The sequence below is a fragment of the Acanthopagrus latus genome, chromosome 12, assembly GCF_904848185.1.
Source record: "Acanthopagrus latus isolate v.2019 chromosome 12, fAcaLat1.1, whole genome shotgun sequence".
NCBI classification, from domain to species: Eukaryota; Metazoa; Chordata; class Actinopteri; order Spariformes; family Sparidae; genus Acanthopagrus; species Acanthopagrus latus.
The window spans coordinates 15,328,497-15,344,762 of record NC_051050.1 but is presented as its reverse complement, the minus strand read 5'-3'; the positions used below and the strand labels follow the sequence as shown (position 1 = coordinate 15,344,762).

Genomic DNA, 16,266 nt, shown 5'->3' with positions numbered 1-16,266 from the left:
AGTTTAATGTTAACCGCTCAAATGTGAGGTCACAGAGCCGAAGCCAATTTTAGAATATAAAGGAATATGCCGACATTTTTTGGGGGGAAACAATATCGATCAATATTAACGCAATAAGAGTTTCCCTCTGCCTTCATAGAACTCATCTTGACTGTTACTTCCGTGCTAATAGGGGTACGCTGCGGAGTCGTGAAATGTGTTTTCATGACAATGTGTGCAAAACAGTTCACACGCCACGTCCCATTCATTTATTCATCTCCCAGTGACTTATGGGAAAACACTTGGCACTCAGCACTTAGCATCCCTCCATCCATCCACAGTAGCCTAGAACATCAGAAGTGTTGTGTGTGGCGTTGCTTTGTGTGTGTGTGTGTGTGTGTGTGTGTGTGCACTGGGTTGAATGAGTGACTGTCAGTTTATGTAAGGGTGTGGGATTATTCCGTTGGCTTCCTTCTGTCACGTTTTTTGATTGTCGGGCGTTGGCGCGCACACCACCAACAAACGCGCTGCTTTTTCACTTTCAGCCTCACGCAGAGCTTGATTCTTTTTTCTTTTTTTCCCCCCCATACCTTGACTCTCAGGACTTTTCAGGAATCTGACTCTGTATCTCTCCTCTATTAACCTCTCTTTCACACCCCCCTTCCCTCTCTTTACGCTTCCCCTCTGTACACCCGTACACACATTCACACTCACACACACACACACAAACACGCCCGTTTTACAGCGGGTTATATTAGAGACTGATCTCATTCTGTTGGTAATGTCGGCATAATAGCCCCAGCTAGATCCTCTCCAGTCCCTCTAATTACACCGTTGGCTCTATATTAATACAGTAAATATCCTGTAAATTATAAATTGCTCTGTCAACATGCTGTTACAGTAATGACGGGGCCCTGGAATTACACGCAGTATCACTCCGAATCAGCAGCGGGGCTGACTGGTGAGATGCTAAATAAATGAAAAGGAGCTTATGTGTTATTTCTGCTCGGCAAATTAAAAATAAATGGGAAAACTCCCATCAAGCTGACGAGTGTGGAAACGCACAGAAGGAAAAAAAAGTTTTCCGAAATGTCTTTAAAAAATGTAACACCGCAAATTGAATGTGAACGCAGTGATCTGTGCGGCCTGTCTCGTCGGCTCCGTGGTGAAGAAAAGAAAAAAAAAAAAAGAGAGAGAAGGGGAGCTGTAAGCAGCTGGTGTTTCCTGGCGTTAACATGGTGCTGCGGCATTGTCCGTTTAGTGATTCTTCTTTGTTGTTTTCAATTATTTATCCCCGGCATGCCCATGAAGACCCCCACCCCTTTGTGAGTGTGTAAAATGTGCAGCTTTGTCTGTGAAATAGATCCCTTATTGCACACGGAGACTGACTCCTCTGAGAGTTACACCTAGTTACTGTAAACCTCCATCTCTCTGCTCCTTTATCCTGTTAATCTCGCTATGTAACACAAGTAGACACACATAGCAGCACCTCTTATTTACTCCTCTGCGACCTCTCCCCCTCTCCACATCAGTATGCCTTATGCATGAGGCCGGCAGCAGAGGTGCTTCAGGCTCCTATAGTATTCACACCAGGTCATCGCCGGCGGCAGCGTGGCATGCTGCGGAGCAACAATAGCTTGTGAGCAAACCGCAGTCTGCGCGGCTCACGATGTACTCTGCACATGTTGTTACGTCTGCACATTGAGATTTGGTCCCTGCAAACCTCAGCTGCACGCCCAGCGAGACTGTAAGCTACAACATGTGCTCACAAAGTTCCTGTTTGTGCTCGATTCCTCACGTCAGATCCCTCTAGCGACAGAACCGGCGGTAGAAACACAAAGTGAATTTGGTGTGCAGAGGAGTAACGAGAGGAAGTCGTGTGTGTGTGAGGGAGCACTGAGAGCTGCTGTGTTGACACGGCCTGGGTCGGTGCCAGCCACCCGCTCTTACCCTCCACTTTGACCCCGGCTTCAGGAGAGGTGGGGCTTTTTTTTTTTTCTGGCTGCAACTTGACTCCTCCGCTCCAAGTGGTGCAATCAGACGGGGGAAGAAGACGACCAAGAAACATTTAGAGAATACTCACACGGACAATTAGATATGTTACCAAATACTGAACGCACAGGCCTCAACCGGAGTTGCTTTTGTGTTCTCGTGTTTATACGAACGCATACACCCGTGGCACAACACTCACACCCTGGTCCCTTCTCTTGCCTCCCCGCCTGACTCACTCCCACAACTATGCAAGCAACTGCAGCTCAGTCACCTAATTGATTCCAGACTTTCCCCTCATCCCTTCACTCTCTCTGAGCCTCCTCCTCCTTCTTCTCCTCGTCCTTCTCCTTCTCCTTCTCCTTCTCCTCTTCCTCACTGTCACCACTGCCCCTTGTTCTGTCCATCCTCTTGGGCTTTCTGGGTCTCAGTACCTGCCATGTGTGCATTTAACTTGTTTGTTAACACATATGCATATCTATGAACGTATAATGAAAAAAGTTAAACGTGGATGCCAGGCCCTTTTTGCACCTGAAGGCGAAGTAACTGGATTTGATAGGCAGACTGCCAACATTCGAGACTTAAACGGAAGTTACAAATGTAGCTGGGCTGAAATGTGGGTCATTGAGCTTGTAGTTTAAAGGTCGTAAAAAAAACAAAACAAAACAAAAAAAAAACCTTGTAATGTGTTCAATTCAAAAGCCCACAGAGTTTCCTGTCGGTGGCGGTTGTGTGTTTTTGGAGGCATGGTGGGGTTGTATGTTTAGTTGAGGTGTTGCTGAAAAGTTTTGGAAATGCTGTCGATAGAGCGTGAGGCTGGAGATGGCGGCTGCTACATGGGTAGGAGAGGAGGTTGCCGCGTGTTTGCTGTTAAGTGATCTGGCGAGCAGGTAGAAACGAGTAGAGGCAGGAATCTCTGAGCTCCTCATGCTACGGTGTGGTTTATAAAATCTGCTTTTGAAGGATTCTCACGTTCAGCCGTCCTTACCAAAAAATTGTTGGTTTAAATCAGTCTGGTCTCAATTTTTTTTTTCAAAACATCTCTTATACATATATGACTGAATAGGTCAACTGAGAAAGAGACAGATGTACTAGACCTTTGTCCTACTATCAAAGTACATCGACAGATTAGCTTGGTTTAAGCAACAAAACAACTTACTTTAGGAAAATACTGTGGTTTTGGTTTTAAAAAAACATATCGCTTTGGTTATATTAACGTACATTACAGCGTTGACTTTGGTTTCACACAGGACCCAAACATCGGTCTACCTCAAGAAACCCCTGTGCTTGTTTAACCCACCTGTCCACCCCAACCCCCATCCTGTGCAGACATTGTTGCTCTTTGTACTACTTCACCTGACGTCCTCCTTTGCTGCCCCACTGCTTACTGCTGCCAGCACACATTAGTTGCCGTTGAAACTCTGTTGGGTTGCCACCTAACAAAAAACACAAATTATGGGTTGCGCTTAGCTGCTTGCACAGACGACTTGTATGGTCGTTTCCCTCTGATGAGGACTGGCTGATATTGTAACAGGTGATCACGATGTTGAACATTGGGTTTTTGATTTCAGGCTGTTTCAGACTTTGCTGCTTTTAAACGTAATCTTTTAAGAGAGAATCACAGTGCGTGGACAATACGAACCAATCGCCAGAATAAATGTTGGCAAAGTACGTTTTCTGAGAACCACAGATATGTTTAGGTGAAAGTAAAGGTAAATATGAATGTATTGTCATTTTATACCACCAGGGTTGTACAATGAAATTGAGTCCTTTAATGCTTCTACATGACCGAAAAAAAAAAGAACAAACTGTTTTTGACGAGGGACTTTGGAGGGTGAATTGAGGAGTCTCACACCCTGAGGCCCCCAGTGGACTCCAACTGCGATCACTGGGTTGTCTTCCCCCTTGCGTATCTGTAACTCAACCCTCCTGATGTTAAAGTCAGGTCATAACCATGTAATGTGAATGTGATGTGACACGTAGAATTGTCACTATGGTACGTATGACACTTGTAAACATAAAATGTATTAGTGGTTTGCGGTATCATTAATTGGCATCATTTTAGTCTGGCACCAGGCTGACAGCAGAGAGAGCCTGTTTACATCTGCATGTGTAGAGCAGTGTGGCAGCGGCAGACTGAATGTGGACACGGTTGACCTGGGGATTATAAGCATGCACATCAGTATGCATGATTTAAACACTGTGTACAAATGCTCATTATTTAAATACCACTGGATAAAGGGCGCAGTCAGATGCCGTGTCCTTATGCCACCAGTGTCAGATGCCACTTGACGTCTAATTGACCTCGCCTGATCCTTCCCATCAGCCAGCTCGATGCTCATGTGACTGAAAACAGAACGAAAAAAAAAAAACTAGAGTAAAAACAAACCCACCACTGAGGTCCACAGAGCTTTGGCTTTCAACCGTTTGCATAGAAACAAAACTGGTTCACATGTGATATTTCTACAGCAGCTGATTTGGCTGATTTTCTCGAGCTACACCCAGAAAGAGTGGGCTCAAGAATAGCTCTAGTTACTGTTACCAAGCTGAGAACTCACTGCTGTTACACAAGACAGTCACACTGTTTCAAATTGAAGCAAAAGAGAAATGGTCAGTTAAACGGGTGGGACAGCTGTACGTAAAAGCCGCTTTGATTTTATAGCCTTTGAAGATCCAGTGTGGCTAATTGATGATATACATGTCTGATGACGAACAAGCTTGTTTTTCAGGGCAGATGGTACTGAGCTATGGTAGCAATAACTGAGTAATGGGGCCTTGTTTCACCCCCACAGTTGTTGCACTTTGGATTAAACAATATTGGAAGTTTAACCGTGAGATGATGCAGCTGATCAACTGTACAGATTGCTGGTCAGGGCACACTCAGACCAGGACCGGCTGTTGTTGTAGCAGCTTCTTAAGGTGGCTGTCAGTGTGGTAGGCTATAAGACAAATAGTCCATTTTTAGACAATGACAGGAAGATATGTAGTATATCATGATCTCTGAACCAATGCTAATTCAGGGTTAGGGTTAGGGTTTGGTATCGATAACAATTCTACAGTTTGATGCAGATCCAATCTTGTTCTTGCTGATTTGATTGTTTTTGAATGTTTTTGTGTCTTTCCGTCCCATTATTGTGAACATGATATTTAAGGAATAAGGATGTTTTCAAGTTTGGGAAAAAAGTCCACTTGGACTCAATGATGAACTTCTTAGACCTTCTAACTCATGTCTTAGACTGACCCTGTTTGGACGTCATGTTATAGATGTGCATGAAGTTGCAAAAGCTCCTTGCCGACCTGTTCAGAATAAAAATCTGTCGAGGTGCACACAGGTGTACAGAACGCTGCTGGGAAGTAGCAGGGTCCTGTTTCTAATAAATAAATGATGTGGTGTCAGATCAATATTGTGATCGATTCCAGCATTTTATTTATTTATTTTTTTTGTGTGGTATCTGAAGCAGTTCTGATACTGGTATTGGTATCAGAACGATCCTGGTACCAGGCCCCTGAAAAAAATCATCTGTTTGCAACACATCTTAGTGGAGCACAATGGAAATATGTGTCTTAAGCCTCATTAATACTTGATGGTAATCTAATGTGATTTTAGGAGCAGATAAGGAGAGATATGAACAATGTCAGCTAAGATAGCGTCAGAGAAAGACTGATGATTAGACTCCATCGACATGAAGCCTTTTCATTAAATACAGACCGCTGGATTTAGGAGACTGTCTGGTCGATAGATGCTGATGTTGGGAGAGTAAGAAATTGAAAAAATGATTGGATATTTGAGGTGGTGGGTTGCGAAATATTGGATCTAAAAGACAGAATGACAGGACTAGAAAGATATCCTTTTGACGGGGTATGATTTTGTTTTTGTTTCTGTTCTTTACCTACGTACTTTTTTTTTTTGTTGATATCCGCTTTCTGTGTTATATTGAGGGCTGTGTAGCACAGCTGACTGAGCTGCATTAACTGTGGTTCGCTGCCCAGGTAATACAGCATGTTACTGCCATATTAACAGCCAGCACAAAGACAGTGAACCGCGATTACCGTATGGGAAAAAAGGCTATAAGTAATCCCCTCTGGACTTCTTACATATCCCTGCACAGTGGTCTTATCGTTCTTCCTGATGTCCATGTGAGTATTAAAGGGGAAACTGGCCACAGTTAGATGTCGGCCGTTTCGCTCATGTCCCACATATACCTGCCATTACAGTAAGTGCAGAGAATTCAGTCGATTTAAGAGATGCAACCAAAAGAATCAGGATAGCTAATTAATTAATAACAGTGGAAAGATGAAACCGCTGCTTGCAAACGGTACAAAAGACTGTCTGCACGTACCAATCAATAGTCCTGCAGAGTTTGATAGCAAAATGAATCCATTCTGGTGACTTGATAATGGCTTTACACTGCCCGGTCCTGTTTTCTGTTTTGTCAGCCTTCATGGCCCTTTTAAATTTTCTCTGGTGACAACTTTAAACCTCACCCAGCCCCTCAATGTGTTGAGAAACCACTTACACTTGTGTCAGTTTGCCTGTAAGGAAGTGTCACCACAGGACGCTAACCCAATTTTGCAGACGTGTAACAAGTTTCTCTCGCGGCCCCCTTTATGTAACATTATCAGCCTGTTTTTTTTTTTTTTTTTGTGATGTGTCGTGGGTTCACGTTCAAGTGTTATGTGTAGAGGCTTTTAAATTGAGTGAAATGCTGAAAATAGGGTTCTGGGTTTTTTGACAGTGCAGTGGGAGACATTAAGATGGCTCCCAACAAGGCCTTTGCAGTTAAGATGAAAATCTTTGTATCAAAATAGTGAATAATAATTAAAACAATTTACTCAGGTATCCACTTAAGCACAATTCTGAAATGCTGGAGAATTTCCATTTTCTGCCACTTTGTACTTCCTCTCCGCTACATGTATTTGATAACTTCCGTTACTTGTTACTCTGCAGATTCAGATTATTCAGTGTTGCTAGGCTATCAGTTGTGACATGTAACCAAACAGATAGCATTGTGGGCGAGAGGATGCTGAATCAGAGCCAAAGTGGCACATTTTCAAACCGATGGATTTTTATCAGCAAATCTGAAACTGCTAATGTTGATTGGAAAAAACTCTGAATATCGGCGGCAGTCGCTCCACCTTCAGTACATGCTTGTGCTCCACCAGTCCCGTGTCATCTGTTATTAAGACTTAGTTGACTCATTGGTTAGCACGGGCGTATTAAAATCATCATCATCATTATCATCATCCCTCTTTCCCTGTGTGTCTCTTTTTCCCTTTCGGTCCATCTGCACAGCCTTATAAGCTTTCTCTCTCCCCCTCTCTCTTATTAGTTAAAACGCACAAGCCCACTACGGCATATTGCCATGCACGAGCACCGAAGGCACCACATACCCACACACACACACACACACACACACACACACACACACACACACACACGCACACCCACAGCAATCAGAGACCAACCTCTGCTCAGACATGCAGCAGGGCAGCTAATTAGTAAAGTGGCAGTGGGTTTACACACAGTGTCCCATATACACACACAGACACACACACACACACACAGACACACACCCACCCACACACACATTGCCCCATGAGAGCACATAGCCTGCACGCTGCAGAGACACCACTGGACGCCAACGCTGCTGCTGCTATTGATCCGAGACAAATGAGTGAATGAGAGAGAGAGAGGGGAGGAAGGAAACGTGTGGAGAGGGGTTATCGTGTGCGAGACAGAGCGTTGTCACCCCCCCCCCCATGGCTCCACACCACCCCCCCTCAGATCAATACCATCTTTGTGGTGTGTTAGCACAGTGTTGTAGTGGTGAGAGGTCCACTCCCTCTAGTGGCGCGACACCAACACGGCCAGGTGGAAAAGAGAAGGGGGAGACGTAAAGATGAGGAAGAGGGCTGAACACACTGGGGGGGGGAAAGGAGAGAGGATGGGGTTGGATAGAGGGGAGGAGATGGAGAGAAAGAGAGGTGGAGATATAGAGAGCGGTAGTGGCGACCCAGTTCCATCACTGCTTGTTTGTGTTTGGGCCGGCGCGGCAGTTAAGAGCATCGTGGCGTGCGGGCGGGGGGGAAGAGGAAGGTCGGATGATTTAAACATGCATTCGCGAGGACGTTACCTCACTGTACGCAGAGTCAGGCCCAGAGCTCGCATGTGTGCACACACACACACACACACACACACACACACACACACACACACACACTGAGTTCCTGGAATAAAACTACATGTTTATTTTTGCCAAATCTTTCTCAGACATTTTTTACGTGGCGTTTTATTTCAGGATCGTTCCCCATTTGGTGTTTACAATAAAAATGTCAAATCGTAAAAATATTGGACATTTTACTGTTTAATTAGCTCATTAAACAGTCCGTATGAACATCAATGTTTACCCTGGTGGCAGTTTGATTTCAAAACCCAGTAATACAAGCAAAACCGTTGCTCAACCCAGTGCTGAAACAATTCATTTTTTTAGTTGTCAGCATTGACACTAATTGGCAGCTATTATTGGTTATCAAATGATTGGTTGGAGTCATTTTTAAAGGGGCAATGTGTGAGAATTTTAGTTCAAAACATTGCAAAATTAACTAAAATTATCAACAGCAAGTGAAGAAATCAAAGTCTTGACATCAGTTCCAAGACTTCTGTGTTTTGCAGTGCAGAGATATCCACTGTTGTTAGCATGCTAACAGCTAGCCCAAGCCCATCTTGGTCTAATGCTTCTGTGCTAACAGTGTAAACTCCAACACTCCCATGGTGCTCCAAGACCCCAGTCCAGACCACTAGATCAATGAGTAACAGAGCTAACTAGATTTAGTTAGCACTGATTAGGAGCTTCCTATCAATTCTTACATGTTGCACCTGCAGAGAAAAAAAGTCAGAATTCCAGCTTCATACGATATGTGAATATTTTCACATATCTTTGGTTTGTGAACAAGATAAGACACACATGGACGTCATCTGGGACTTCAGGAAACACTGATCACTGATTTTTCACCATTTTCTGTCATTTTACAGATGAAAAACAACAGTTGACAGATTAATCAACAATGAAAATAATCGTTAGTTGCAGCCGTAGCTTAACTGCTACCCCGAGTCTGGTGAACAGTCGCTCAGCCCCTTTTTTTCTTTCATTTCTATTCTTGGAAACAAACATGAGTCTTTGCTCTGTGGGGGATAATTTTTTAAAAAGGATCTGCTTCCTTTAAAAAAAAGAAAAAAAAATCTGGCCAATTATCAGAAAAGAATCAGTGAAAAAAAAAAAAGATGGGCTTTCAGTTTAATCCAATCGAGGCTGATTACATCCAGCCCCTTTAAGATCATTCAGGCACGATGCACTTCCCTGTATCTCAGGCTGTGATAGATGACGGATCGTGATGCTTTAAAGCCCTATTGCACTTAGCTGTGCATTTAGTGTCTACAGTGCACTTCTCCCTTGGGCCATTTGTGTTCCTCCTCTGATTAACAGGCAGTAAAAACTCGAAACATGCTGCTCACTGACTGACTGTTGGGGAAATGAGAGTTTCATGTCATTTGCCCTGAGTGTGCACATCACGGACACCCCGACGGGACACCGCTGCTTTAATGTATCAGATCATTGTTTATTTCACACTCCATTTTCTATATTTATAATGCCTGTGCGGGGTGGTTTGTGCATGCTTGTGTGGATGCCTGACCTTGCATGCTTGTACGAGTGATTTGTTACACCATGTGTTGATATGGTGCAGTGAGCTGGCTCGTTGACAGCTACAGTATAAACAGGAGCGTCTGATGTGGGTCGCATGTTTCCCAGGCGTCTAATGATTATTGTCATTGTCTATTAATCTTTTAATTATTTCTCTACTAATCCATTAGTTGTTTGGTCCATGAACATTTTTGAAAATGATGAAAAATGTCGATCATTGTTTCCCAAAGCCCAAGATGACATCCTGAAATGTCTTGTTTTGGCCACAAACAAAAGATATTCAATATGCTGTCAGAGAGCAGTGAAGAAAATAAAAATATTTACATTCAAGAAGCTGGACTCCAGAGATATTCGGCTTTTTTTCCTTAAAGAATTACTTGCTCTAAATTGAAAAATAAATAGTTAAGAAAATAGCTGTCAATATATTTGTAGTTGACAACTAATTTATTAAAGTTTTTTGTAATTTTTTTATTCAGTGACCAAGCACGTCCTTCCATCTCTCCCATCATTTACATTCATATCACAACATTGCTGTTGCTCGAGTCATCTGCCCCCTCATGTGGTTGCAATAGCTAATGTTGCTAATGCTAGCTAGCCCACATTAAGGGCATTACAGTATGCTGGCTGCATAGCCATTAGCCTACCTGTGAACTAACACTGATTATACCAGCTAGCTTATGTCGCTGATGCTTGCTAGCGAACGTTAAGATTGCTAATGCTAGCCAACATTGTTGTTACTGACACTAGCTAGCTCACTTAAGGGCAGTACAACATGCAGGGTGCTTTGTCTACTGTAGCACTCAGCTATTCTTACTTTTAACAAATGTTGCATACGTATTTTGAATTATTCGTTCACAAATCTAATAAACTAGGTGTATTATTTTTTAAAAAAAAGATTTTTTGGCATGAAAATGTCATCAATTTGACCTTCAGTTGTTCATTTGCTGCAGCCTCTAGTTGCTACCACAGTTTGGAGTTCGCTGAACATGCGCTCTTTTGGCGGCTACGAAAGCTGATGCATAAATTAAGCGAACACACGTAGAAAAGTTTCCTTTAAGTCCCTGTCTCTGGGGCGTGTGCTGTCCACTCTTTGGGTGGGAGTGTCGGGAGGATGGGGGATTCACAGTTTTGGACTAATAGGGGTCAAGAGCCTGCGGTGGAGCTGGTCATGACTGGAGTAAATGAAGATGGGTCGTGGAGGACTGGGTGGGGAAAGCAGTAAGAAGTTAGAGAGCAGGACAGAGGGAAGGGGGGGGATGTAGAGACAGCGAGAGCTAATGAGCTGGATTTGCCGGAGACTTGGCATTCTGCTCGTGGTGCTCGCTCTATCTCCCTCCTCTGTAGAGGAGCTGGCTAGAGCGAGCTTCCTGTCTGAGCCCTGAAGCAGGAGTAAATGAGGGAAGGGGGGAGAGGAGGAGGAGGTGGCGGCGGTGGAGGTGGTGGTGGTGGTGGAGGTGGAGGGGTGTTGGAAGCAACAGAACAGAGGAAGGAGGAGAAGGAGGAGGGTGAGGGGCGGGAGGGACCTGTGTTGAAATTGAATGCCAGGGCGCCATGTTCTCACCGCCAGCGTTTCCATGGTTACAGGGTAATTCTGGCGAGTAAGGAAATTTCATTCACTGTGGTATGAAGAAGAAGAAGAAGAAGAAGAAGAAGAAGAAGAAGAGGAGGGGGAAAAATGAGGAGGGAAATATCAACAAAGCAACAGAGAGAAAGAGACAAGGAGGAAATCAGGGAGGAGAAAGGACGAGGAGCAAGAGGAGGAAAGAGAAAACCTCCACTGGGGTTTATGCCACCCATCCCCCAGGCGATCTGCCTCTGTCTCTCTTTCCTTTTTTCTTGTGTATTTCTGTGATGCTGGGTTTGTTTGCCACCACCCTATAAGCAAACACAACACCCACCCACAAGCCTCCAGTTCTTCCAGGAGCCCTGCAGGTATATGGCAAAGAACAAAGAGAAACACTGTTAACTGGCCTCTGTGTGTGTGTGCCCGTGTGTGTGTGTGTGTGTGTGTGTGTGTGTGTGTGTCTTCTTATTTTGGGAGGACCAGCAGTGGGGGTTGGTGCCGGTGCAGGGTCGCGGGGGGTTAAAGAAATCACATTTGACACATGTGAAGCTGCCGCTGACATGTCAGAGGCGGAGTGCAGCCGATTTGACCACGTTTGTCCTCGGCCGCTCGAATTTCACAGGAAGGAGAAAAAAACAAAACAAAACAAAAAAACGGGTTGAGTTTTTTTTTGTGTGTGTGTGTGTGTGTGTGTGCTCCGTGTACATGTACGAACCTGAGCACGCAAGCATGTGTGTGTCCGTCTGCGCAGATACAGCCGCGCTCTCACTCTCACTCTCACTCTCACTCTCCGCCTAACTGAGGCTGACAACTGCATGGGGTTTGACTGGGCTGTCGTCGCAGCCAACCTGACAGCTGTACAGCCAAGCACCCTCTGCACACACACACACACACACACAGCACACACGCATGTAAACAGATCTCCTGCGTAATTTCTGATATGATGTACAGGTTTTCTCATCAGCACATGCAGCATGTTTTGACAGAGCGAGCCATGAACACATGTAGTTAAATGCGTTGTTTATTATCCTCAAGCTGGTGTGTGCAGATGTTTCGCTGTCACGGAAAATATCATCGCTATTTCTTTTTTCTTTCTTTTTTTTATTGCTGAGAGGTAATAAAATGTTGCGACGCACCATTTGACGATTATTTTCCCTCTCTTTCAGTGGCGGAGGAGGGGCTGTGGGAGTGCGGGCTGTCCTACGAGTGCAGGACCCTCCTGTTCAAGGCCATACACAACCTGCTGGAAAGGTAAAACTGTCATCACCAGCACCAACTACTACTTTGTTTATTTGCTCCACCAGTAGAATCATACACACATAGTGACTTCATTTTCTTAGTTATTGTAACTCGTAATTTAGTGACATGAGTAACTTTTGTGCTTTTTGCGTGATTTGCGCTACTTCAAAGTCATTTTCAAATAAAATAAATATTTGAAATTACATTTTCATCAGAGCCTGACCGACATGCATTGTTGGCAGACAGAGCACAGATATATTGGTATTGGCGCACTATTTTTATTATTTTTTTTCAATTTAATAAAATCACAATAGCTGAAAGTATATTGTGTACTTCTGATGCATGTTTGATTTAGAGAGCCTAAACATTGTGTGTAGAGAGTGAGCTTTGATAAATGTTTAAAGTTGATCTGTAAGTTTTCCCACACGCACCCAATAACAACAATAATTAATAAATAAATAAACACATTGATTTATCAGTACCATCAGTACTTGTAATATGCACTACACAGGCTCTTAATTGACCAAGAATGGATTTTTTTTTTTTTTAAATCCCCAAATTCCCCAGACAAACAACGACACTTTGTGTCGCCTCGATAGACTGCTTCGGATTTCTTGCGGCAGCTTCACCTTAATGAAATTATAATCTGAGCGCTGAATCACTTGCTCAAGTACCCAAAGCTCTCCTTTCTGAGTCAGAGCCATCTGTTAAATGAAGCAGCACATATTTGCTCTCTATTAAGTTAAGCATCAGTGATCATCATAGGGGGCAGGCTGAATTAACCTTCCTATTACCTTGAAGCTAACTCCTTTTATAGCTCACTATTTCAACACGGGTTGGGGGGGGATCACTTCCACTCTCTCTTTCATGTTGAACAGATGAAATTGACCTCTGTCACCGACTGTTATTTTTGTTGTCACTTTTTTTACGATTCAAATTGAATTAATCAAGCCTCCAACAAACAGTTACAAATGAAGCAGCTATGTGTATTTACATAAAACAAGCACAGAAATGAAAAGAAGAAAACACGTATAAAAGACAAATGTTAAGAAGTACAGGATGTTCTTCGAATCCAAGGTCTAGAGTCAAGATTTTTCTTATGATATCAATTAAGTCTTGTAAGTGAGGAGAGCTCCGTCGCATGGGTAATTATTTTAAAAACATTTGGAAACTGGAATAACAGCACAGAGACGAGGAGTTTCGTGGTTAGTTGAAGTCTCGAGGTGACCAGACTGTGCACCCTCAAAGCCTTAGTCAGTGGAAACCAGAGCCAATCTAAAAGGAGCGGAAACTCTAGCTGGATGCAAATGATGCTGTGTGTCTTCTGGGTATGTAAATGGGCTAACGTGCTAACATGTGTTCCAAAACAAACGTTGTACAGTTGGTAATATGTACATGTTTTTGTTTGCAGCTTGTGTTGATACCCTATGTGGCTAAAAAAGAAAAAGAAGTGTACACTCATTGTTGTATTGTCCAAAACACATCTAGTAGAAGAAGCCCAGAAGAGAGAGAGTAGTCGTATCAGTCAATCAACAATTTGGTGACTGTTGAAGGACCTGCAGGTTTTTTTCAGCTTCCGCTCACAGTTGTTGCTCCACTGCTGACCCCCCTCACAAATATGATCTTTGATGGGGCTCCATGTAGTGACTGTGCTTCAGGACGCACTGATCTAATTCCCTGAACTCGTACCGGGGCCATTACTGACCTTTTTAAGCAGTTTGCGTATCGGCAACAATATGGCTTATCCACATTAAATACAATTTGTCCGTTGATGTTTTTGTAAAAGTTCTCGTTTCCAAGAAATCGAGCGCCCTTATGTTCAATAAGCAGCCTCGGTCAGATAAACCAAACATTATACTAAGACCGCACCAAAGATGGTAGAGCTGGAGGCTGAAAGCTTTGGAAGGCTCAGCCTGGCTGCGTTGAGAGCGGGCCATAAAATAATTTCGTAATTCCTCGACCCGGGTCAGAGGGTCCAGCAGGGAATTCACTGGCACCTGCTCACAGAGACGAGTCAAAGTCGCCAGAGCGCCGAGTTTTGTCTGTGAAAGGAGGCCGAAAAACGAGGCGAAGACGTGCGCGCAGATGGTGGGATAGCCAAATAGGGAGCAATGACGACCAAACTGTTTGATGTGATCAGATTTTGATGCGATGAAAGGAAAAGGTTTTTGGAGAGCTGTGCATAACGGAGGGCACACCACTTAGGGGAAAGCAGATTAGCGAGAAGATTACCTTTCCTTTTCCTGTGCACCTGTCATAAACTCCACATGTCTGCAGGAGCGGAGGGACGGCCCCTGCTGCAGCAGCAATAAGTCAAATGTTTGCAGCGCTAGTGACTGAACTTCTACAACTTATGATGCATATTATAAAAAAACCCAAAACACATAAAATAGATTCTACCCATAAAAATTTCATAACTTAGGCCTTTAGGCAGCTGTGTGATATAATCCCACACAACACCACCAAAAGATATGGCCTCTAAAATCACCATTTCACATATATCATATGCTTTTATGTTCATTTTCCTTTTAGCATTCATTTTTTTGCCTTCTGTTTGTATTGTCTCTTAAATGCAACTTTATCTGTTTCCTGATGTTTTTAATGTCTTATTTTTTTTATTGCATTTCTTTGTCTTTCTAAAGCTCTTTGAATCACATTGTGTCTGAATGCCTTGCAATAAAATACAGCCTGAAGTGCAGCTGAATTTTCACAGATTTTTTTTGACCGCTGCACTCGGTTATAGTGATTCAAAGCTTCCCAGATGTGCGGATGCGTGTTGAATTTTATGCTTTTTACAGGATTTGGCTCGTGGAAATTGGTTATTTTTGACTAAATTTAGATTTTTTTGTTAAAGGACTCTAAAATCCAAAACATTCAACGACATTTTCTATTTTTATGGTTTCTGGATATGAAAAATGATGTTTGTTTTTTTTTTGTTTTGCAAAAAAGACAACATGAGGAAACAAACACGTCGGCAGCTTCGTTCACTGTCTCGTATACGATGAGAGGGAAGATGCTGGTAAAGACGCGTAACGACTGACTTTCTTTCTCTCCTCTGTCGGCGTCTCCTTCTCCATCTTCTTCCTCTTCCCCTCGCTGCTGCAGATGTTTGATGGATAAAGGGTTCGTGAGGATCGGGAAGTGGTTCTTCAAGCCACACGAACTGGAAGAGAAGTCTTTGGCCAACAGGTAAGTGGAACTTTCATCACACACACACACACACACACACACACACGCCTCACTGAGCCACTGTCACTCGACTGTCTCAGCAGGTTCCACATATGTTAGGTGGTGAGAAACACACACCACGGTAGTCCACGTGTGTGTTCATGTGCCTGCGAGTGTGACACAGCCGGCCAGTGTGAATGGCTTTTATGTGATTCAGTATTTGCCGAGTCCCCCTCTCCTTGATGTTCCAGCGGCTGGCTCGTGGTGTGAGACTATTAAAAAACCGGGGCTGTGAATGGCGGTGAGAGGTGAGAGCCGAGCTGAGTCGAGCTCTCGCAGCTCTCTCTGGGCAAGGGGAGGCTGGTAAATGTGTGTCTGTGTGTGTGTGTCAGTGTCATGCTGTGTGAGTGTGCAGGCAATGTGGGAGACAGACTGAAACAGAGTAAAAAGAGGGGTGGGTGTGATGACAGTAGCTCAACTTGTTGCTTCAGCCATTGTAGTTCCGTTCTCGCAGCTCTCAGCCGGCCCACTCCAGCCTCTCCTGCTGGTGACGATGCAGCATTCCTCACATCTCAAACACAGCCGCGCTCAAATGCTAAGTATCCGAGTAAACGGCTCCTCGGAAAC

At 43.8% G+C, this 16,266-nt stretch overlaps 1 protein-coding gene across 5 annotated transcripts in view; it reads left to right on the top strand.

Moving 5' to 3' along the window:
- The window catches only part of LOC119030164 (mediator of RNA polymerase II transcription subunit 13-like), an 86,505-nt gene that overhangs the window by 41,833 nt on the left and 28,406 nt on the right, over positions 1 to 16,266 (top strand). For all 5 annotated transcript variants that reach the window (XM_037117553.1, XM_037117552.1, XM_037117551.1 and 2 more), the window contains exons 3-4: positions 12,399 to 12,483; positions 15,577 to 15,660. In XM_037117553.1, the coding sequence (XP_036973448.1) occupies positions 12,399 to 12,483; positions 15,577 to 15,660 (169 nt within the window). The remainder of the gene's footprint in view (positions 1 to 12,398; positions 12,484 to 15,576; positions 15,661 to 16,266) is intronic.